The 23,960-nt window shown below is 45.4% G+C and overlaps 9 protein-coding genes across 9 annotated transcripts; 4 read left to right on the top strand and 5 right to left on the bottom strand.

The window, feature by feature from the left end:
- Window positions 1-566: 566 nt before the first annotated feature.
- On the bottom strand, window positions 567-5,348 carry DNF1 (aminophospholipid-translocating P4-type ATPase DNF1; the record flags this gene model as incomplete). Its single annotated transcript, XM_022609053.1, has 1 exon — window positions 567-5,348. The coding sequence occupies one exon, from the start codon at window positions 5,346-5,348 to the stop codon at window positions 567-569; it is 4,782 nt and encodes a 1,593-aa protein (XP_022465487.1).
- Window positions 5,349-5,836: 488 nt separating this feature from the next.
- KNAG0G01820 (uncharacterized protein) lies at window positions 5,837-7,534 on the bottom strand (the record flags this gene model as incomplete). Its single annotated transcript, XM_022609051.1, has 1 exon — window positions 5,837-7,534. One exon carries the CDS (start codon window positions 7,532-7,534, stop codon window positions 5,837-5,839), a length of 1,698 nt encoding a protein of 565 aa, XP_022465486.1.
- A 595-nt stretch (window positions 7,535-8,129) lies between these two features.
- Window positions 8,130-9,920, bottom strand: PAB1 (polyadenylate-binding protein; the record flags this gene model as incomplete). The annotated part of the gene is made up of 1 exon (XM_022609050.1): window positions 8,130-9,920. One exon carries the CDS (start codon window positions 9,918-9,920, stop codon window positions 8,130-8,132), a length of 1,791 nt encoding a protein of 596 aa, XP_022465485.1.
- Window positions 9,921-10,550: 630 nt separating this feature from the next.
- On the bottom strand, window positions 10,551-14,981 carry CHD1 (chromatin-remodeling ATPase CHD1; the record flags this gene model as incomplete). Its single annotated transcript, XM_022609049.1, has 1 exon — window positions 10,551-14,981. The coding sequence occupies one exon, from the start codon at window positions 14,979-14,981 to the stop codon at window positions 10,551-10,553; it is 4,431 nt and encodes a 1,476-aa protein (XP_022465484.1).
- Window positions 14,982-16,473: 1,492 nt separating this feature from the next.
- On the bottom strand, window positions 16,474-18,102 carry KNAG0G01790 (SNG1 family protein; the record flags this gene model as incomplete). The annotated part of the gene is made up of 1 exon (XM_022609048.1): window positions 16,474-18,102. The coding sequence occupies one exon, from the start codon at window positions 18,100-18,102 to the stop codon at window positions 16,474-16,476; it is 1,629 nt and encodes a 542-aa protein (XP_022465483.1).
- Window positions 18,103-19,144: 1,042 nt separating this feature from the next.
- Window positions 19,145-19,858, top strand: GCG1 (gamma-glutamylcyclotransferase; the record flags this gene model as incomplete). Its single annotated transcript, XM_022609047.1, has 1 exon — window positions 19,145-19,858. The coding sequence occupies one exon, from the start codon at window positions 19,145-19,147 to the stop codon at window positions 19,856-19,858; it is 714 nt and encodes a 237-aa protein (XP_022465482.1).
- A 179-nt stretch (window positions 19,859-20,037) lies between these two features.
- RAD4 (Rad4p) lies at window positions 20,038-22,176 on the top strand (the record flags this gene model as incomplete). The annotated part of the gene is made up of 1 exon (XM_022609046.1): window positions 20,038-22,176. The coding sequence occupies one exon, from the start codon at window positions 20,038-20,040 to the stop codon at window positions 22,174-22,176; it is 2,139 nt and encodes a 712-aa protein (XP_022465481.1).
- A 136-nt stretch (window positions 22,177-22,312) lies between these two features.
- On the top strand, window positions 22,313-23,326 carry SPT2 (Spt2p; the record flags this gene model as incomplete). Its single annotated transcript, XM_022609045.1, has 1 exon — window positions 22,313-23,326. One exon carries the CDS (start codon window positions 22,313-22,315, stop codon window positions 23,324-23,326), a length of 1,014 nt encoding a protein of 337 aa, XP_022465480.1.
- Window positions 23,327-23,498: 172 nt separating this feature from the next.
- BUR6 (negative cofactor 2 transcription regulator complex subunit BUR6) lies at window positions 23,499-23,861 on the top strand (the record flags this gene model as incomplete). Its single annotated transcript, XM_022609044.1, has 1 exon — window positions 23,499-23,861. The coding sequence occupies one exon, from the start codon at window positions 23,499-23,501 to the stop codon at window positions 23,859-23,861; it is 363 nt and encodes a 120-aa protein (XP_022465479.1).
- Between the last annotated feature and the right edge of the window lie 99 nt (window positions 23,862-23,960).

Below are 23,960 nucleotides of genomic sequence, written 5' to 3'. Positions count from 1 at the left end.
GAACATACCTCTTTTTCCGTATATAAAGATCCTGACGCTGATTGTAGTCTGTTTGGATATTAAAATGCACAGGATCCAAAACTAATCTACAGCCTGGTTGATCCAAAAACAATTTAAAGCCAGTGAATGTGGGCGTTGCCTCTGGTGTAGGAGCAAATCAAAGATTCGAAACCTGTTCGTTGCACAATCTGCAATGAAAGTGAAAGAGAGAAAGAGAGAAAAACTCGAAAGCAAGATACTGAGAGAGAATCTCACCGCCATTTTTTTCGATTTTTTTTAACGGCACTGAGAGGCGTCTATCGCTGGAGACGATACAGTCACGTGATGGCGGGCGGAGGAGCGGTACGCGTCGTGCAGGACAGCGACGAACGCTAAGAATAGCATAGCGTAGGGTTGGGAGTTCGCTCGTAATGTATTACGCGGACAGGTAATCTAAGCCCTCTTTTGTGAGTCCGCGCCGGTGGCATCCGTTAATCGTGGAAAAGTTTTGGCCTCCATCATTTGAGCTGATGGACCAGCATGTATATGTGTGTCTATATTACAGTGTATCTCTACGTTATGTACGTTTACCTATCGCGGTGAAAACTCTTTCTGGCATCAAGAAGACCCTCGGCATTCTTGATTCCCGGAAGTTCTAGGGACATTCTGGCCCGCTCGACCGAATATCGGTTGTCTAGTTGATTGCTGGAGAGCATTTGCTCCCTGGTGTGGTCTAGCGACGTTCTGTTTTGCGGAACGGTGGATTGCCGTAAAGTAGAACCCGTCTGCGGCTCGAATGTACCCTTGCCTTCGTCTTTCAGTCTCGGGGAGAACAATAGATCCTGGGTCTCCTTTGGCGAGTCCCCCCAAGTTTGACGGTTCTCTTCGACACGCAGAGCCGTGGGGGAACCTGCCGCATCGTTCAGTATGTTCATTGGAATCTCCTCAGTTAAAACACTCTCTTGAGACACCGACCCGAATCCGTAATTGTCGCGCAATTCGATGCCGCGAGAGTTAATCGACACAGGATGTTCACCGAGCTTACCTGGTTTGACGATTTTAGGCCTGTCAGGATCCGTTGGATCATATCCAGTTGGGTAATGGTCGAAGTCACCTCTGGCCCACATTTCCCTCACGATTTCCACATCTGTTGGGTAGAAAAACTTCCTGCAGCAATCCAGCGTGAACCGCGGTAATAGACAGTAACATACTCCAACAAAAAACACAGCCCAAAACGCGGGTGTGTCGTAAATCCTGGAAGCAGCCTTGTATAGGTCCTTACTGTGTAGCACACTCGACCAAATACCTGTCCAGAAAAAGAGAACTAGACAGGACAGCGCTATCCATGTCACACTGAACCAATCCCATCTGTATTGATGTAGCAAGATGTGGAGGTTACAGGATATAACTGCAATACTTGCAACCATAACCCCAACGTCATACCGGTGGTCGATCCCTAGCCCATTTTTCGTAACAATCATCGTCTTGCGGTAAACACAATAGGGGAAGAAAAAGGAGATGCATGACTGGTACAACCCATCCAACATATACCACAAAAACTTGGTTTGCTTCCATTCAAGACGCAAAATACCAACCCTGTATAGTTGCGGGACCACCAAGGACACTGTGTCACTGACATCCTGGTCGAGGATACCCAGAAAAATGACAGGCAAGGACGTAAAGGCCAAGTTGTAAAACATAATGAAAGTGTACTCAAACAAGTAAGACCCGTCAAAATTATTGTAGATACCGTACCAAAACAAAGTCAGGGTGAAAATAACGTTCTTGTAAAAAAATGACGGGATCATCTCAGCCAACCGTTTGTAAGACCACCTTCCATGAACGAGTAACAATCTCGTTAAATATCTGAACTGCCCGATAGCATAGTCGGAGCACATGACAGCTTGACGGCCTTCCTCACCGGCAATACCGATACCTACATCGGCAGACTGGATCATAGCAACATCATTGGACCCATCCCCAATGGCAAGGGTCATAACATCAAGAGTATTTTTAACTAACTTGACGACTGCAGCCTTTTGAGATGGAGAAACTCTGCAACAAAGTACTGCCCGACAGTTTTTACAAAGCAACAAAAATTTTCTTCTCATATCCTCATCGTTAAGAAGCAGTTTTAAAGCTTCACCATCAACGATGACTGCAAAGTTACCCTTTGGATGCTCATGGTCAGCTTTAGCATTGGCAAGTTCCATTTCTGTGCCACCAAGTCCGAATTTTTCTCTTAAATATGTTGATACCAGATTGTCCACGATTTGACTTGGTTCAGTACCATATTCTTTAACATCCTCACCTGACGTCTTGATGACCAATAATTCCATTTCATTATTCAATAGGTTACACGAAAACCCAATATTGATGGCTGTTTCGACCTTATCACCGGTCAAAACCCACAACTTGATACCAGCCTGAACCAGAATAGCAATAGAATCAGGTACACCATCTTGTAAACGATCTTCGATGGCAGTCCCACCTAATAGTATTAGGTCACGTTCAATAGCGTCTGCGACAGCATCTAGCTGTTCTTCTCTGTTCGTGAGCACAGCCGCAGCAGCGTTGTATTTGGCATTCCACTTCTGGTAAGCAGGCCAAGATATTTCCTTTTGGGCAATACAAAGTGTTCTCAGACCTTCAGTGGCGTACTGTTCCAAATGCAGAGCTGTCTTTTCCAATAATTGCTCGTCATTAGCACCGGCCTTCGTAGATAGTCTTGAAAAAATCACGGAATCCGCACCTTTACAAATCAGTAATGCCTTGGGCTCTTCTTCAGGGTTGGCAGCTGGAATTTTCACAATACAGCTCATTCTCTTCCTTGAGGAATTGAACTCCAAAATATTCAAGATCTGAAATTCCTTTTGAACACCCTGTATCTCGATGATCATACCTTGTTTTGTACTTCCCACAAAACTGAAACCCATATCTCTAGCAGTAGTAACTAATGCAGCTTCATCGGGCGATTGGGCTTTAATATCTAGTCTATTGGGATCAACCTTGTTCTTTTCGACTAAGACAGAATGGCATAACGCTAGCGCCAGCATAAAATGTTGGCAGCACTTCTGTTGTACCTCCCCGTTCTTAGCCTTTAAATCGTCAGTGAATTCTTTGGAAACAAATGTGATGTCCTCGGGATAAAATTGTGAATTGTCAGATAAATGCATTAGATCTTTGATCATGATTTCTCTATCTCTAGCAATCCCCTCTTTTTCGTGACGAGATTCGGATTCCACATCAACACCTTGTCGTTTTCTCAGACCCGCCAGGGCCTCCGTGTATGCCCTACCGTAAGAAACACCATTAATAGTACATTTTTTAAATTCCATGATATTTTGAGTTAGGGTACCAGTTTTATCGGAAAAAATATATTCAATCTGGCCCAAATCATCAGAAATATTCCACGACTTTGGAGTACATGGGTAATCCAGCCTTGCGTTGTATAGTAAAACATCACCGTAAATAAACGCCGCTTGTGCCGTTTTGATAATCTCAACAGAGATGTACAGTGAAATGGGTACCAAAGACTGATATAGAATAACTGCAACCCAAAAAGTAACAAAACCTGCTGTTGAAGCTGTCCCACCTATTATACCAAACTCAAAGTAGTCGCGAGAGGCAGGATGCTTGCTGTACGAAACACCATTAATTATCGCCGAAATGAAACAAAGAATAAACAAGATCAGGAAATTGATCAAAACAGAGAAGTTCAGTTCTCTCGAGATTCGAGACTTTTTTGTTGGAGTAACACCAGCATTTAACATAATCTTGGTTTCATCACCAGTGAACATTACAATACCCATCGCCCATTTGGTGTTTCTTAGTGTACAACCACGAAGCAACATGTTGTTGATTGTGATGGGCTCGTTCTTCAGGTCTCCGTCTTTGGTATCAATGTATTTCAAATTACCTTCATAAGAATATAAGTTTGCGTGAGGGCCTTCACTTTCGACCCAAAACCTCGATCTTGCAACATCTCTAGAATTTCTAATATCAAGGGTGGTGCTCAAGGATTGTCTAACCTTCAAATTTGTTTCACCATCCAAGTTTTTGGTTTCAAGATAGCAAGCGCCGTCATTGTCTGAAGATGCCAACAAAATAACATCTGCGGGAATCTCATCGTTATTATGAATTCTCACAATGTCACCAACTTTAACGTTTTTCCAGAAGTCTTTCGAAAACTTACAATCAGTTCTGGGAGGCAAAGTTCTATCAATAATATGGCCTTCATTTGCCATGCCATCTGCACCGTTCTCATCTAAAGACGGACGTCCATACTCAGCAGAAAACCTATAACTGCCAACTGAGTCCAAGGAATTACGTGGCATGTCAGTGTCTCCTTGCGCTCTTGCATGCTGGACCCTGAGATGATTCCGCTGGCGCATTGCGCGCTTCCTTCTCCCTTCTTCAGAAAACCTGCTTTTGCAGTAGTCGATAAACTTGACGAGTAGCCTTGTGTTAGCCTTCTTGAACTTTCTCCACATCGAAACGTTGTCGGCGGAAATGTTTCCATTTGGTACACCTTCGAGAATGTGCGTCCTGGTGTTATTCACCTCTAAATCTAAAACAGTTCTCCTGGAATCTTCAACACCATCCTTGATGGCAGTGATAATAACGATGACAATCAGCGGCACTGCACTTAACCCGGGATTTGTAACACCAAAGATCTGGAAGGCACCTAAAATGATCAGCATCAAGAAATAGACGTTGGCGAAGTTTTGGAATTGAAATAAGATATTTTTAGGCAAGAACGTTAATGGCGTATACTTGGTTGTTCTAATCTTGTTACGTGCATAATCAGCAAGAGGTTTTCCCTCTTCGTCGAGCATATCATCCGGTAAATCCATGTTGTAGTACACCGTTCTGAGTTCGTCGGCCCTATTTTTCATACCGGCGTCGTCAAAGGCATCCTCCTCTTTGATAAAGTCTTCAAATGGGTTATATAAATTCTCTTTCGCCCATTTCAGCGTCTTAGTCCTTCCAATAAGAGGCTTGCCTTTTTTGTTTCTTTGGGTGCCAAGCCGGAGTCTCTTCATAGCCGGAGTCTCGGCATTGTTGTCGTTTTCCAATTCAATATCATCAAACGTCCCAGACTCGTTATGATTGAATCTACCGATATCTGGTGTCTGCTGATAGGAATGGCCATCGAATGAATCTGCATCAGCTGTGTTTTCGAATGATAAGCTTTCATCTAAATGAGGCTTTCTAGTATCACGAGGTTCATCAAAGGTTACTTTATTGTCGTTACTTTTAGCATGCTGGGAACTTCTATTCCCGTCACCCAGTTCGAAATTAAATTCGTCTTCACTATCAAAGGGATTAACGTCTTCCTGGAAAGGGTTAGTTTTATCTATGGGCATGGTTAGTAATATAAAACGGGTCTGTGGCACAGTCTATTATCTTGCCGCGTAACCAAAAGTCTAAGCAAACAGTGGAACCTTGGTTGATCTACAGATGCAATGAAATTTGGATAAGTAGGTTAAAACCAATAGAGTCCCTGTCAAAGCGGGAGAAAATGAACAGATTGTAAAGAATTAGTTAATCCCTAAACAAACCCACTCTCAAAAGCACCGCTCTGCAGTATGACCTAATATATTACAGCAAATACACCCTTTATTATAAAGTTGAACGGTAACGCATAGTAACTTAATGAGCTGTTTAGTTTGTTCAACGTTGTAAGCTTTTTTTCTGATTTTATTCACCTGGACGAAATCGAGGGAAAAAAAAAAGATGACGAAGAAAAGAAAGACGCGTATAATTTGCACGTGATAAAGAAGCGCGACCTTCGCTACCTATGGCGGTTACACCATCTTATTTGTTACAAAGAAGTTTCGGCAGATTATGTACTCTAGTCTTGTACAAATTCTATAAGAAGTTGCTCCTCCGCGACAGTGCTTCCGTAATTGGGATCAGTCTTGCTAGGCTGCGTATGCGAGGTTAGTATGAAATCCGATGCCCCTATTTCGTCTTCTTCTTGTTCCTGACGTTTAAACTTCATTGTTGCGCCATGATTCCAAAGGGTTATCTTGTGGTGCAAGTTGCTTAATCCTGCCACATTATCGATCATGACGCATAAAGACTTGAATTTTGAACTGCTTTGAAACAATTCAATGGCGTATAATCGGACTCCCATTATAAGTAGGGACACTATAATCCCGCCTAATGGTGCTGTGACAAACGCACCAAATGTGCTCCAGTCCTCTGCGTACAGTCCATTCCAAATTAAAAGTAACTTGACCCCCTCTTTGAAATCACTGTAGTAGAATGTTCCGAATAAGAACGTGCAAAAGAGGCCGCCGAATCCACCGCCAATGACCTCCCAGGAGGTCCAGTAAGCTTCCAGATCAGGTATAAACCCCACAACCAAAGTAGGAATCACACTGCTCGATAGTAGATCAACAAACATGTATATGCTCAGAATATTCTCGGCGAATAAACTTAGGAGAACTATTGGAATTATTATTATGATCACCATAAGCCTAGCCCATTTGATCTTCAACTTATTTCTAAATAGATCATTGGATATCGTTGATACAAGGCAGCTTTGTTGAGAATCTAAGGAGCACACCGATAGTGTAACAAAACTTATCAAAGCTACTTGAAGAAAAAACTCAGGTAACGCATTCAACAGTAAAAAGAAGGCAGAACCTGAGTTTGGGTCATTCGAGTCGAGAAGTCCAGCTCCAACAGCCAGAAAGCCAGCACTTCCAACAAAAATACAGAATATTGTCAGAACAATGCATGATACTGTACATGCAATCTTTAAGTCCCTATCGGATCTGGATGCAAAGGTACGCAGCCAAAACCCATTTAAAAATAGGTCATTGGTAAAAATCGCAATAGTCAGAATATAGACGAGTTGCCAGCCTAGCTTATTGGTGCTCAACAGACCGACAGACGCAACTTTCTCCATATCAATAGTTGTGTAACCTCTAATACCGTATCCCAATATAAGCATCAGGGAAATGCCAATATACACCTGGAACGAATCGGTTAAGAACGAAATCCCAAACCCCCCAATGGTCGTGTAGCAAGTAGTTATGACTGCCTCCGCTATTATTACTGGCAAAGGATCCATCCCGGTCAATGCAACAACGCAGATTTTCAATGAACTGAAATCACCAACAGCAAACAGGAAGAGTGTTAGAAGAGTACACAAACTAAGGTACCATGAGCAAATGAGTCCATATCTGTGAAATACCCATTCCGTCAAAAGAAACCCATTCGGTGTCTTCTTCCTAATGAGTGGTCCTAGAAATGCAAAAAGGTACATTGGCAGCGATCCTATAATAGCGTATACAAATAAACCATGGAGACCTGCAATGTTTGCAATTTGAGGAAACGCGGCAAATAGTCCACAACCAATACCGGATCCTATAAAATTGAGAGACAAAGGAAGGGCACTTTGTGTTTTGTTTGCCGATATGAATTTCTTTGGGTCTCTTCGCCAGTAAGCCAAAAGTGATATGGATGCTCCTAGTACAAGTAGTACGGGCCATATAACACCGCCCGTTATCTTTGTTGGTGCCGAGATAGATTCTCCCATTCTTGATATGTGGTGGCCGTCACTCCCCTGAATAGAGATTTTCTGTTCCCGCAGACACTTACCAAACGTTGGACAAGTGGTTTACCACAATAGTGTATTGAATATACTTTCAGTACTGAGATTACGTCAAGAAACGGTGAAATGTTTGCTTAAATAATCCGACAAGTCAGCCAGAATCGAAGTCGCTCTTGAATATCCTTGTATAGGAAACCACAACAACGCGCCTCGACTATCACTTATGTTTCTGATGCTACTTCTTTAACGCAAACATTCAAAGTGATAATTAAGTCACAGTTTCTGGCGAATGCTGTTTACACAAAAGCCGTTTACCTTTTGACTCCATTCTTGCAATTGCGTATATGTGTTTGGCGGTTTCAATATTTTATGCGATTAAAAAAAAATAATGATGATTTAACAGATCATGATAACTTAAGCAAAGATCTTACGAAAAAAGTTAGTAAACAAAACAAAGTTGTATATTAGTTATCTAGAATGAAAGATAGGAGAATAATATACAGAGGACAGGAAAGCACTATTATGTAGAAATGAACTAATATAATAAAACCTGAATAAGACCAGTCTCAATAACTCATCCTTATTGTTGTGGAGCAATTTCAGTTTCAAATTGGGCAGCAGCCTCTGGTTGAGCTTGCTGTTGTTCTTGCTTGAAGGACTCGTAAGCAGCAGAGGCCTCAGTGAAGTGTTGTTCGAACAAGTCGTCGTTCTCCAGTAGAGAAACAACTTCTTGTGGTGGCAAGTCTAGGATCATACCAGTAATCTTACCAGCGGCTTCCTCATCGGAAGTCTTGGCAGAGATCTTCTTGTAGAGTTGTTCACCCAAAGCTTGTCTTTGCTTCTGTTGGTAGAATTGGTTGGCGTTGGCACCGGCGTTTCTTGGGAAGGCACCTTGTGGGGCACCTTGTGGTGGCATGCCGTACATTGGGCCGTTTCTGAACTGTTGTGGTGGGACACCGTTCATCTGTTGAGGGTTTGGACCGTTGAATGGAACGCCTCTTGGTGGCATGACACCGTAGAACATTGGTGGCATGAATTGGCCTGGAATACCGGCAGCGGCAGCAGCGGCAGCGGCAGTTGCCTGTTGGTATCTCATCTGGTTTCTTGCTTGAATCTGTTGAGCTAGTTGAGAGCGTCTGACGTCCTTTCTCTGAGCAATGGCAACATATAGCGGCTTACCAGCAACGATCTGTTGGTTCTTTTCAGTGATGGCCTTCGTTGCCTCCTCTGGGGAAGAGAAACAGACAAAACCGAAACCCTTGGATTTGCCGTTTTCTGTTCTCATGACCTTGACAGAGGTGATGTTACCGAATGGAGCAAATTCTTCCTGTAGCTTTTCATCATCGATAGAGTCGTCCAAGTTCTTGACGAACAGATTGACACCTTGGTATTTGGCCATCTTTTCAAGTCTGGTGGACTCGTATTGCTTCTTTAAAGATTGAATACGTTCGTATTTCTTTTGAGCACGGCCGACAAACAATTCTTGGTCCTTGAATTCGGCACCGTTCAATTCTTCAACAGCTTTGACGGCGTCATTGTGGTCTTCGTAGTTGACGAAACCGAAACCCTTCAATTTACCATCTGGGCCTCTCTCCAAGGCAACGGAGGTAACAGTACCGATCTTGCCGAAGAACTCTTTGAATTCCTCATCGGTGGTCTCCAAGTCGATGTTCTTAACGTACACGTTGGTGAAGTGGGCCTTGGTCTCTTCCAATTGGGAATCACGTTCCTTTCTAGTTAGATGAGGAGCAACGTAGATTTCTTGGCCGTTTAGCAACATACCGTTCAAAGCGTCGATAGCCTCGTTGGCGGCACTCTCTTCCTCGAAATGCACAAAACCAAAACCCTTGGACTTCCCAGTTTCATCGGTAGCAATTTTAGAGGACAGAATATTACCAAAGACGGAGAAAGTGTCGAACAAAGCCTTATTGTCAATATCCTGGTTCAAGTTCTTGATGAAAATGTTACCATGGCCCTTCTTTCTCAAAGATGGGTCACGTTGAGACCACATGATACGACAAAGCTTGCCCTTGATTGGGGTGTAGTTTAGCTTCTCAATGGCTTGCTTACCAGCTTCGTGGTCGGAAAAGTTAACGTAGGCGTAACCTAGAGAGGTCTTAGTGATGGCATCACGACAGACACGGATGGAGGCAACAGACCCAATGGGGGAGAACAAGTCGTATAGCAAAGCTTCAGAGACTGATGGATCCAGTTCACCAACGTACAAAGAAGTAGAGGTGACATCGTTGTCGCCAGCTTGTTGGCTTTCTGAGCTAGCAGTGGAGGCTGGGGTGGCCTCCTGTTGAGGTTGCTCCTCAGAGATCTTCAAATTTTCTAATTGCTCAGCAGTTTTATCAGTTATATCAGACATTGTTGCTGGGGTGGTTATGATTATTTTTTTGGGTTTTTGGTAGGTTTTATACGTTTTTTTATATTTTTTTCTATGATAATAGTGTATCCGAGAGCTAGATTATCTGGATGAGACTAACAAAGCTTCGTTGTTTGCCCTTTTGGATTTTGTAACTAAAAAAAAGTTGGTAAATGTACTTCAGGGAAGATCAAAAGAGACAGTGTTATAAGAGCGAAAGTAAGAAGTAAGATAATGTTACAAAAGAAACAGAAAACGTGTCTCAGAAAGAAGTATTTGACTTTAAAGTACAACTGAAAAGTGGCATCTAAATTGCTTAAAAGTAACATCAAACAAAATATAATTTCGAGTAAAAAAAAATTTTCAGTAAGAGGCGAGAACAGAATTCGATGATCAAAAAAAGAAAAATTTTCAACGCAAAAAAATAAAAAATACATTTCTCATTTTGCACGAGATTTCGTAGGGTGTCGTCAGCAATGATATAGGTGATACGGCGTATACATGTCTGTATGCATACAGGTAGGACATATACTTATTCAGGTAACGAAGCCATTTTGATTTCGTGGTCGCTTCATGTGTATGATTATATTTGCAAAGAAAATAAATAGCACTAAATAGAGTGGGAATACATGCTCATACATTTACCGTATCCTTGGGGGCCGTGATTTTATCGTACATTGCGATCAATTTCGCACTCTTAACTGGAGCTGGCCAGAAGTTTGACGTGTACGACCACAGGTGTTTCATGTATCTTTCTGGGCTAACTTTTGTCGATTTGGTCATCTCTTGTTGGATATGGTTACCGATAGTCGTCAGTTCTGTCTTCAGAATACTAGCCCATTCTTTACGGTCTAGTCCCTTGCCTCCACGTCTCAGACGCTGTAGTGATACCCTCACGGCACTCATGCAGTGTCGACACTCCTCCTCATCCATGCTATCGTATTCCACCTCATGCTTTTCCATTGCTGCTGGGTTCTTCGGCAATTCTCTTGTCTGTTTACCAGACGACCCGTTAAGTGTGGCCTGTCTTGAGTTCTTCAAAGAAGCAACAGGTCCCTTTGGTAAAGGCTTCAGTTTTTTGGATGCTGGTGGGGTGTCGCCATTGGGGGTTGTCGCTGCAGGAGATGCCGTCTTCGAAACTGGTTTTCTGGGTCTTTTCTTTTTGGGGCCCGTGGGGAACTTATCAGATATACTCGTTGCAGTTGTGTTTGCAGACCCGTTTGAGTGGCTGGCACTGCTAGGAACACTGGTTACTGGTGACCCCTCTTTGCTGCCTACCTTTAACACAGAAATCAAATGGTCCACCCTTCTCCCCAGATGGATACCACCGGGAACTTTCTTGGAGGAACCTGTAATACCTTTACCCTTTTTGGGTTCAGCAGTTAGGGAGGGCTTCTTTTCGTTGCCCTGTGGCTCATTTAAAAAGATTTTATCAGTTAGACCTAAAAATGGATCATCCCTGATTTGTGACCAAGCACCATAACCGTATTTGTCGACACCAACAAGCAACTTTTCATCATCTCCCCTCGTCCAATCGCAATTCCAGTTTTGAACAGGTTTTATGGGCCTATTTCCAAATGTAAATTTCAACTTGTCTTGTTTGAAGTTTTGATTCATGTACTGCTTCAAGAAGGTCACATCGGCTGCCCTTGAAACAAACGTTTCCGCGTTCAGTCCTTTGACACCCATATACTGGAAAAATGCAACTCTCTTTTCCCTCCTCTTAGCAGCAAGTTTCGTTAACGGGTTCACTTTCTCTTGTTCATCTAGTTTGATTTCACCTGTTTTCAGTTTCAGCCTGTACTTATTTGCTTCCTCTTCAAGCTTCGACAAAATCTCGTTTCTAGCTGTTTCCTCGTTTTCAGCAACCTCTTTAGCCATTTGCATCATTTCGGAATAGACTTTCTCGTACTTGTCAATAGACCTTACAGGTAATGTGCCATCTGCAATGAGCGTTTCAAAATTACCAGTCAAATCACCATGTTTCAAGTCGGCTTTGTATAAGGCGCGGATCTCACTTTCACCTATAGAGTTCAAGTTATTCGCCCGAGCTCTCCTCCTGGATTTCGACCTCGTCTCGTCTTCCGAGTCTGAACTGGAAGTCGTACCATTTCCAGAGACACTATTTTTTATCTTTTGTAAAGCAGTGTCACGCCTACTCATCAGGTTCAGTTGCTCTTTTACAAACTCTTCGTCTCTACGTCTCTGCTCCTCATCTTGGAACTTCTTCAGATCCTCTTCAGGAATAATATCATCCCAGTCAACATCCGCTTTGTAATCAGTAACCTCAAACTGTTTCAAAAATTCTTCTCCCCCCAGGTGGGACTCGCCCAGTTCAGGAGTAGTTACGTGATCCTCAGCATGGTTTAAGACTTCATCCAAGTTCAGGTCTTCTAATTTCTTTTGATTATCAGTTGCAGTAAACATATTACCAGCACCAAATTTCAAGATTTCGGACAGCTCCTTAGCATTTGGTTCATTCTTCTTGGTGTACTTGTTACCATCAGTCACACCAAGAGAGATAATGGCATATTCCAAAATCATCTTTTTGCGAGCCCGCTCCAAAACCTCTTCCTCGACAGTATCCTTAGACACTAACCGATAAACCATGACATGATTTTTCTGACCAATCCGATGTGCTCTGGCCATAGCCTGTAAATCCGCCTGGGGATTCCAGTCAGAATCAAAGATAACGACAGTGTCAGCAGTCATCAAGTTGATACCGAGACCACCTGCTCTGGTAGATAGAAGAAATACCTCGTCGGTTGAATCTGGAGCGTTAAAGTGATCGATAGCAATTCTTCTTTGAGCCGACGGAACGGTACCATCTAGCCGCTGGAAATTGATACCCTTGATTGAAAGGTAGTCACTCATAATGTCAAGCATTCTGACCATTTGAGAAAAAATCAAAACACGATGATTGTCCTTCTTTAACCTCGTTAGTAGCTGATCCAACAGCACCATTTTACCGGAGGACATAATCAAGCCTCTAAGAATGTTTTCCCTAGATAAATTACCTCCACCAAATTTCTCCAACACACGTTCTTCGGCATTGTCAAACAGATACGGGTGATTAGAGGCCTTTTTCAACTCACTCATAACATTCAGGAGCGAGAAGTGCCCGCCTTTAGAGCCAGCAGTCAAGGCCTTGTAATTTTTGGTCAGAATATTCTTATAATACTCCGTTTGTACGTCGGAAAGCTCGACACGAAGAATACGTTCCGTTTTTGAGGGAAGCGACTTTTCGACATCCTTCTTTAGACGTCTCAATATAAAAGGCTGCAATCTTTGGTGTAAATCCCTGATATATTCTTCTTGTTTGTCATCTTGATTTTCAAAATCAATTTCTTGATCAATTGTGAATCGGCCAGGCATCAAAAAGTTCACCAGAGCTGCTAATTCCTTAATGTTATTCTGTAATGGAGTACCTGTAATCAAAAGACGGTTGGTTACTTTGAAGCTGTTTAAAGACTCGTATAAGGAAGATTCTGCATTTTTTAACCGATGGGCTTCATCCACTGCCAGAAACTGCCACTTGATTTTACTTAATTCATCACGATCCTTCAATATGTATTCGTAGGTCGTCATCAAAACGTTAAACTTCACGTTCTTTTTGCCTTTGGCCTGAGGATTTGTGTAGAATTCGTAGTCTCTGAGCATGTCTCTTGATTTCTGGTTACCCATGTAGCAGAGGCAATTCAAGTCTGGCGCCCATTTGGTAAAGGTCTCTTGCCAAGCAGGCATAGTCGACAATGGTACGACAATGAGATGTGGGCCATTCTGTCTTCTACTGTAGATCAGCCAACTGATAAAGGCAACGGTTTGTACTGTTTTCCCTAAACCCATCTCATCGGCTAAGATACCGTTATCGTTCTTTGACCACAAAAATGCCATCCAGTTGATACCCGTCAACTGAAAATCTCTTAGTTCACCACCTTTTACAAAAGGTGGCTGGGTATTCAGCTTTTCAAACCTCGGCCTTTCTGATCCATAATTGCTCGAGTATTGAGGTAGGATTTTTGAGTTTGTTCTATTTTGAAATTGGGCCACTTCCTCCGGTGCTAGTTTCACGATGTCGGTGGCCTTTTCCCAAGTTACTTCGTCGTAATTCAAACGCGACCACTTCACCAAATACTGTAGTTCTGAAGACCCATCATCGCGAGTGATACGCTGACTGTCAATGACCCTTTCAGGAACTGAATATTCACGGAATTCGTCAAGTCTTCGCTCATTTTCCATATCCATCAACTCTAAGTCTTCTCCCGTTATGTATGGATCCAATCTGAACTGCTGTTCTTGAATTATGAATTGTTTGCAATAGTTGTCGAGTCTCTTCAGTCCACGGGTTTGCGATAAGGAATCGTAAGACTCCCAACTGTTATGCAAATGAGATTGATCCGCCCATTTGATAAAAAACACATAATATTGTTTACAATCATGTAAGCTGGGTACCTGTTTGTTCAGCTCCGGTTTCTGCTCATTATATTGTTCCTTGATTCTATGCGTAATAACTATATCGATGTTATGATTATCCGATACCATAGAGGCGGGCGTCATGGACATTTCTCTATCATAGTCTTCCTCATTGTCCAAGTTATCATCTTCCTCCTCATCATCATCATCTTCATCTAGTTCAGACTCAAGCAGATCCTCATCAGAATAGTCTACATTGTAATTTACCGTTTTGTTATTACGAGAGGAAAATCTTGTGGGTAAAACAAAGTCATCCTCCTTAATTGGCTTGGGTTTTTTCTTATTTGCCCCGATTTTGCTCTTCTTCTTTGTGTACCCGTAGTCGTCATCATCTTCGTCATGAGTGTCATCTTCACCTTCCTCGGTCGATTGTGCGTCATTGTCTTCCTCTGAATCCACTCTGTCGTATTCCTCTTCGTGATCAATTTTCCTATTTCTCCTTGATTTAGTTACAACGATATCGTCTTCATCATCGTCTTCATCGTAGTAATGTTGCTCTGAATGTGCACTGGCCCTATGCGATCTTCTCAGGCCGTACAATTCGGGGTTCTGAAGAATTTCTTCTTTTATTCCCTCGTCGGTGGTTACCATAATCGTTGTACAGTCGAGTGATCAAAATAATACTGTAGATTGATTCGGACACGTACCAAACTTGTAGGTCAGGACGAATGGTCTTTTGTTAATGATTAATACTACTATACAGAGAGTATATGGGAACAAGACAGTATCATACGATGGTCTACACAAGCAAAAAAAGAAAAAAAAAGCAAACAAATGTTGGATGAATTTTTGGTAGGAAAATTTTGATGAAACAAGAAATTTAAAAGATGGAGGGTAACGAGCCTTCCGGCTAGCGCTCTTACAAGTCAATGGACTGTCACAGCCGAATAAGGAAGTACCATCCTTTGTCTGACACCGACGACATTGGCTAAAAAATATCATCGTAAATTTAACCTTGATCTTATCTCAACAGCACAAAGCAAGCACTCACGGAATAAACACTTTCGTGGGACTATAATATATTGGATTACGACGCCTGTACTAATTCAATATATCATGGCTTTTTGAAATGCAGAATAGGTAAATCCAAAAGAAGCCATTCAGCTGATCGTAGTGCAGTTCACTTCCAACATTCTAAGACTAGCCTCTTCGATACACTGATAGCTGGTGATAGAGTTGGGAAGGGTGGAAACATTCGATATATTGACGCCTCTGAATCTCTAAAGAGAAATTCCATCTTTTTGAATTGACATTGAACCATCGAAAGTGACAGATCGTATAAAAGAAAAATTTGACCATTTATAATAAATGGATGGAAGATCAAACAGTAGTTCGTCTCAATCAGTGTTCGGTCACCAAGAAAAGGAAAGGCAACATGCAAAGGTTTTGTCTTTCTAAAAAAACTTTAGCATGTACCACACGTTAAGTGTCATATAGTGAACCAGCGTTTCGCGGCGAGACAACGACTGATCAATTCAGAGGAGACGAGGTGGCAACAACGATGCATCACGTCTTTTTTAAGGATGTTCACAAAACATAACTCTTAATTTAATCCATTTTCTTCATTATTGCACCACCACCGTACCATAAACTTACCTTCAGAGTACATTGTCGTTCTTGAAAGTGAAAGAAATTTCAGAAGAATCATCTAATTTTCACGTCTGTCTTTTATACTCCTAGTAATTCGAGGACAGTTTTTATTGGTTGACGGTCACGTGCCTTGAGGGTAACCCCTGTGAATTACTCAGTTCTTAATTTGTAAGTCCTTCGTTGCTGCCAGACTGTTCAATAGACAATCCGTATAAGGCTAGTGAATACTTCAGCAGATTTCGTTTGAATGTTTCTATTAAAAAGTTACCGTAGCACGATTATAAATAAATTATTGTTTACCAACGTATAATATACAAAAAACATCGTCTAATAGAGTAATATATAAAATGTCATTTTTATTGAAATCTGAGGAAATGAACGAACGTTTGAAAACACTTTGACAAGAGTCCATAGTGCCTCAATTAGAACATCAGGTGTCCTCGGAAGTGCAGGACGGCATCCACATTCAGTTTTGTGATTTAGCCATGTTTTTTCAACTTGTAGAAGCCTCTGCTTCAACTTCCTTCCTCCGTCTTCTCCTAATAAGGTACCTGGTTAGTTTCAAATCAAATGGTAGCAAGATAGTGTTCAACACTACCCAAGCAGCTAAAATACCGTAGTTTCTGCCCATTTTCCCGCGAGATAAATCAAAAAATATCACACGATATATGCTCACGACGTTGTGTAGTGGCATCATGTACCCGTACCTGTAAAATGCGTTGTTGAGAACCAATGGGAAAAAAGTGGGGGATATATTTATTAAAACAAACCCTAGAATCCAAAATCCAATGTACTGTGGTCCCCCGGCAAATATTAAACACATCACATTCTCATTAGCACCACCTACGGACCACATGAACAACCACGTAGTCATCCAAAAGATGACAAATCCTCCTCTGCCAAACGCCTTCGTGAAATCAACCTGATAAATGGCGGAAACGGTACAAACGAACAGAGACGCAAAGAAGTGTGTCAGAAAGGAAATGGCTATTCGATAGTAAGCGCTATCTCTACGTTTTAAAAGAGCTGACATCTCTAGATGCAAAGGACTGTAGACCAGAAACTGGAAACAAGTTAAGACAATGGCATAGACACAGCCAAGCTGCGTGACAGTCATCAGCAGCCTGTCTGCAAAAGGTCTATAATCCAAGTACTCAAAGTTGAGTTTCCCCGCAGACGCCAGGTTCTCTATATTCAAAGTGTTGGCACTTATATTCCTTGCTAGTGATGGCAGGTATTCGAGGGCATAAACTTGCTGGAGCATAGTCTCCAACCCCTGTGCTACTGGGAATATGACACTCTTCACGTTCGAAGGGTCTCTCGCGCTTTCAAACACGTACTGGAAGTAATTTGTTGCATTGAAGGGGGCCTCTTCTTGGGATGTTAAGGAGTTATACAATGCCTGGGTTACATTCGGCTTCACGTTCACTGCGACCCAAAATACCTCGTCGTAGATTAGGTCGATAACTTTTTCGTTAATCTGCTCTGGGGTTTGAGCACTGTGGATGATCTTAAATTGGGTGTCGTTCAGCACATGCCAATGGCCGGGCACTCTCCTTAAAAGTGCGGGCAATATTGAAGTTAAAGGTACGATGTCCGTCATATTCGTACCCAAAGTATCTTCCTGTATTACAGCCAGGAAGTTTATCTTATGGAAATACGATTTAGTATTGTATGATGCCCCCCAGAAGATCACAAACACTGTGAAGCAAAAAAGTGCCAGAATCGCGTTAATTCTGAAGAAATGGAAGATGACTTTTCTTCTTTGATGCTTCATTCTAGGAGACCAGTAGTTTGTAGCGGTCCTCATTACACTGGGTAAACCGGAAGTCCTATCTTCAATCGTACCAGAGCTCCCACGGCGTTGCTTTGACGCTTGATTTTCCGCCTCTTGACGATAACTTTCGAGACTGGATGCATTCGTTCCGGATGTATCCGTAGTAGACGCATCGCTCCCAGAATTGTATAAGTTCCCGTTGTTATCTTCCTCACGAGGGGGCACTTTCTCGTCATCGTAGGGTTCTCTTGGTTCGTTCGCTGAATTGATTATATTGCTGAGCTCATCGGTCTCTCTGCCCAAGAAATGACTGACAGCCTCGTCTGAACTCAAATCACCATCCATGCCGGTTACTGCTGCTGGTTTTCTGCTTCTCTGAGGTTGAATATGCGTATCAAAGAGAGTAACGCAAGGTATATATAAACAAACAAAACCACAACTCCAAGTATTTGAAACAAAACTGCAACTCCAAGTCCTTGAAACAAAACTACCGCTCACGTGCTTGCTGCGCTGTGGAGCTTATGTAGAACGTTGCGCTACTATCGTAAACTTCTTTTACTCTTGCTTTTTGCACCCGGTTGCATTTCCTTGTTGTTGTTGGACTCCAGTTTATCCTTTTTACAGCCACTCCCAAGACGTTGCTCAGCCGTGTACGTCGATCTTTGGATGCCCAAGACGACTGGGACCAGCTTTGGTAGGCGTTTCTCTACGGGGGGGAGGAGGCCTCGACGTGGTTACTAACTATCAAAATGGTGGAAAGTGGCACGGGTGGAGGTCGACAACTTGGACTGAACCAGAGGTTTTATCACTTTGACCTGTTTCCTGAAAGCACCTAGAGTAAAGTTGACAGATAAGGGTCCGCCCCACTCAAGAAATATGAACAATTGGGACTAGACCTGGTAGTCGCCCGTTGAGGTTGATCCATTGCACAGCAGAACAGTCTATATGTACACATCGGACTGTGCTGAGTGTTTCGTTGGTATAGATCTCATAAAGGATGTAAGAAGCAAAGAAATTACAGGGTGGAAGGGAATGTCAGACAGACAGTTGAGCTGTTTACTTGTACCTTTACCCAATTCAAGTGTCCTCCGTAACCTCACCTCTCCCATAAGCAAGACGAGCCAGGTCTTGGCGGTCTCCTGACACGATTCTCTTCTGTCGTCTTACACCGAGAAAATTGTGTGAAAAATGAGTCTCAAAAACAAGTTCTTCGAGCCTCTCTATAAAACAGTGAACAGACAACTGGATTTCTCTGATTACTGTGTTCTCTGTGTTCCCTGTGCTCTTGCCATTCGTTTCTCTAACTGAAGTAATAGTAGTTGCTGTTATTGCTGTTGCTTCCCTCTCTATCTGTTTGAACGAGTTCACGAAGAAACATTTCAGAGAGATGACACAGGATGAAAACGATGGTGACGGGCTTTGGGTGCTCGGATACGGATCGCTGATCTACAAGCCACCACCACATTTTACGCACAGGATCCCTGCCACGATATTTGGGTTTATGAGACGGTTCTGGCAGAGCTCCGTGGATCACCGCGGGGTTCCCGAGTACCCTGGCCGTGTGACGACGCTGATCCCCTACGAGGAGATTGTCGCAAACCCACGGTTTCAAGAGGAATTGCGGGTGTATTACCAGGACCACGAGGGGATATCGGACCCGGCAGATCTGACCACTGTCGGCGTGGTATACTATATCCCACCCGAGTTCGCGCAGGAGGTCAGGGAGTACCTGGACGTTAGGGAACAGAACGGGTACACTCTACACGAGGTCGAGGTGCACTTGGACGTGCCTAAGGGTGAGGAGGAGCAATACGGCGAGGCGCTGAGCTCGCTGGCGCGTGATCCAGTATCCGGGAAGCATATTTTGAAGACCACCGTGTACATCGGTACCACTCTTAACAAGGCCTTTGTCGGCCCTGAGACTATTGCGGACACCGCGCACGTTATTTGCACCGCGAGGGGGCCCAGCGGTGAGAACTACGAGTATTTGGAGAAATTGTATTACGCTCTGAAGGGGATGCAACTGCAAGGTGCGTTGCAACGGGAAGACCATTATTTGGAACGGTTATTTAATGAAGTAAATAGACAGAGGAGTGTCTGAGTGTAGCGCTATACACCTCGGTATGTAAGTGTTACTACTATGTGACAATTCTTTTGATACACTTCATCACCTTACTTCTGTTTATAAGAATTATAAAGGGTTTCTATAACAACGCTATCCTTTGATGACGAGGGCAAAGGGGGAGTGAGACAGGGGAAGTTGTGTCATAGCATGGAATAATGAATAGTGAATTGCCTAAGGAGTATTTTGATCTGGTGAGGAGCGTACTCAAGGAAAAGAGGCAGGAGGAAGGTGTTCGGCGAGACCAGGAGGGTGAATCTGAGAGGCGAAGTTTGCGTAGGAAGCGGAGGAGAGTTCAATCCCGTGTCAGCAGTGCGTCGGAGGTGATAGATCTAGACGATGACGCAGGTGAGACCCCTCCCCGTGGTAGTCCCGAGGTGATTGACTTATCGGATTCACCATCCATCAGTGACGAGGAAGTTGCCTCCGATGAGTTCGAGGACGTTACGGACCCAGCGATAGGGGACATCTCAGTAACGGTCGCTACTGGGGATAGAGCTGCGGAGCGGCGGGAGAAAGTGCAGCAGCGCAATGTGTGCTCACCGGAGGAGAAGCAGTTTCGAAGAACCTTCCATATGTTGTACCTGGTCTGCATGATGACGCATGGGTGTATAAGGAACGACTGGTGCAATGACTCAAAACTGATGAAGCGGTTAACGAGGTTAGTTCCTGACAAGACGTACGAGATGTTGCACCCGGCGAAGGACGACGAGATGATCCTGCGGAGTACTCGGAAACTGTTGGATGGGTTAAAGAAGTGTATGGAACTCTGGCAGACGCATTGGAAGATCGTGAGGGCGTACCCTGGGCGAGGGTGCTACATGCCCTCTTGGCAGGAAGTCCATGCGGGCTCCACACGGCAAAGTGTAGGGTTGACGCGAAGACAATTTGTCAAGAACGTACTGAGAGGTGTTGGTGACGTTGATGTGGCGACACAGGGGTTTGTAGCGCTTCTTCGGTCGTGTAACTTGAACGCAAGGCTGGTGATGTCTGCACAGCCGCCGGACTTCACGAACTTGAAGCTGAGGGACGATTTGTCTTGTGAGTATGCTGATATGACTAAGTTCCCCTTGTTCTGGTGTGAAGTGTGGGACAAGTTTTCCAAAAGGTGGATCACTGTGGATCCGATGAACTTGAAGACGATTGAGCAAGTGCGCCACTTCTCCAAGTTGACGCCGAGTGGGGCCCCAGCATGCAAGAGGAACGTGATGCGGTATGTGATCGGGTACGACCGGAAGCGCGGGTGTCGTGACATCACGAGACGGTACGTGCGCTACTTGCACGGCCGGACTCGTAAGAAACGTATAACGAAGGACCTTCGAGGTGCACAGTGGTTTTCGCTGGTGGTAGGCTCTCTCAATATGAGGAAACAGATGAGGATCGACGAGTACGAGTCACACTATTTTGAGCAACGGGACATGGACGAGGGGATGCCTGATAATCTCCAAGACTTGAAGAACCACCCCTTCTATGTGGCTGAGACCGATTTACGACAGAACCAGATCCTGAAACCTGGGTGCAAGGAGTGTGGATACTTGAAAGTGAGCCACAAGCAGGACAAAGTGCTTAAAGTGTATGCTCGACGGGACGTTATGGACTTGAAGAGTGCTCGCCAGTGGTACAACGAGGGCCGTATATTGAAGACTGGAGCTCGTTCGAAGAAAGTGATCAAGAAAGCGAGGTCTCAGCGACGCGCTTTTGCGGATGATCCGCCAGAGGAGGACGAGCGGTTGTACGGGGAGGAGGACACCGAGTGGTACGTGGCACCCTTGGCGGCACCTGACGGCACGATCAAGAAGAACGTGTACGGGAACGTGGAGGTGTTTGTGGACAGCATGGTCCCCGCGAACTGTTGTCTGATCCGGAGCCCACTGGCGGTGAAGGCGGCACGATTTATCCGTGTTGAGCACGCACCGGCGGTGACTGAGTTCAGGTTTGAGAGGGGCCACACTGTGAAACCAGTGATCAGCGGTGTGGTCGTTGCCCAATGGTTCCGTGAGGCTGTTCTCACGGCGATTGACGGAATTGAGTATGAGCAAGAGGAGGACCAGCGGAGGGAACGTGAGTTGCACGCGTTACAAGGGTGGAACCAGCTGTTGTTGAAGATTCGAATCAAGGCGAACTTGAACAGTGCGTACGGTGGAGTTCCACATGAGGAAGAGGAGACACCCGCAGAAGCCGGTGGGTTTTTCGTCCCCGGGAACACGACTGGTGCAGGTCACAGTGCTGATGACGATGCGCAACCTGACATTGACGATGAGTACGCTGATTTTTTGAACGAGATCGACTCATCGTGATCTGTGACAAGAAAAAACACACACAGAGAGAGAGAGAGAGAGAGAGAAAAAGAAGAGCAGGGAAAAGGAAGAGTAAGAGAGACCGAGCATAGACAACTTGCACAGCTGCACGTACCCCGGCGTGCATCCACATGGCATGAGTTTCCTATCTAAACTTTCTGAATGGAAGAAAGCGAAACCCGTTGCTGTCTCTGGCAAACTCTCTGGGACGGCAACACCCTCTTCTTCCGAGCCACACTCCGACGTATCGTACTTACCTGACAACTACGTTCGGGACGAGGACCCAGCCGTGCGGCGCCTGAAGGAGCTACGCCGCAAGGAACGGTTGAAGAGTGGGCCGACAGGGACCGCAGTGAAGAGGAAACGGAGGGCCCCCGGTGCCCCCGACGAGCCCCGCAAGAGACGGAACGGTGCTGACAGCGAGGGCGGGCTCCTCGGGACCGTGTACAAGAGAAGACCAGGCTCACGACAGCAACAAGCAGCCACTCACGCTGGGGCAGCGACGAAAAGGGACGCTGTGAAGAAGATGACGTTTGAGGAGCTGATGATGCAGGCGGAGACGAACGCGGTGGAGAAGCCGGCGACCACGGCGCCCCCGCAGCGCACGGCGGCGCCGGTGCGGAACCCCGGTTTCAAGCCGCGGAGGCGGAGGACGGGGCCCGCCTCCACTACCAAAACACCCGCGGAACCGAGCAAACCGACGCAGCGGCGACCCGCGACACCGCGGTTCCCCGCCCAGCCGAACGACCTGCTCCGGCGGCGGCTAAAACAGCGCGAACAGCGCGAACAGCGGCAGCAGCAGCAGCAGCAGCACCGGGGGGCAACGGCGGCTACGACTCCGCGTCGGACTCTGAGCTGGACGACTTCATCGCGGACGACGACGAGGACGACGAGGGCGGCCGCGGCCGTGGCGCGCGGGACGGGTACGACCGCGACGAGATCTGGGCCCTGTTCAGCCGCGGCGGGCGCGGACGCGACGAGTACGTCGCGCGGGAGGCTGGCGGAGGGCGACGATGACGACATGGAGGCGAACGAGATGGAGATCCTGGAGGAGGAGCAGCGCGCGGCGCGGCTCGCGCGGCTGGAGGACAAGCGCGAGGAGCAGTGGCTGCGGGCGCACGACGCGTCGAAGCGGCGGCGGCGCGGGTGAGGGGTGTCTGGGTGCGGGTGCGGGTGCGGGTGCTTCCGGCCCGCCGTCGCTCTGGCGCCTCTCGTGCTGTCTCGGGTGTGTATAAAAAAGCGGCGCGGGCAGAGAATGTGGGTGTGTGCTGCTGTTTTTTTCCCCGCTGCGGGCGGTGTCTGGCGGCTGGGAGACAGCACAGATGGAAGTCGGGAGGGGAAGCGTTGCTGTGGCAGCAGGGGCCGGCGACGAGCACGTGCCGGCGCCGGTGCAGGAGTCCGGCCCGGCGTTGGCGCCCGTGTTCGAGCGTATCAAGACACACTTCCCGCCAGCGAAGATCAAGAAGATAATGCAGACGGACGAGGATATAGGGAAGGTGTCCCAGGCGACACCCGTGGTCGCCGGCAGGTCGCTGGAGTATTTTGTCGCACTGCTGGTGACACGCAGCGGGGAGCTGGCAAGGGCCTCGGGGACGGGCAAGATCACGGCAGACACGCTGCGGGAGACGATTCTGAAGGACGAGAAATTCGACTTCCTCCGGGAGAGTCTGTGCGGCACGGACTGAGACGGGCCCAGAGACAGAGGAACTGGGCCTGGCCAGGCGACTACTACTACTACTACTAATATAGTATGTGCGTATATATATATACACTACACGTAACAC

This window comes from Huiozyma naganishii, chromosome 7 (genome assembly GCF_000348985.1).
Source record: "Huiozyma naganishii CBS 8797 chromosome 7, complete genome".
NCBI classification, from domain to species: Eukaryota; Fungi; Ascomycota; class Saccharomycetes; order Saccharomycetales; family Saccharomycetaceae; genus Huiozyma; species Huiozyma naganishii.
Note: the sequence above shows the minus strand (reverse complement) of the source record. Positions and strands in the feature narration are given on the sequence as shown.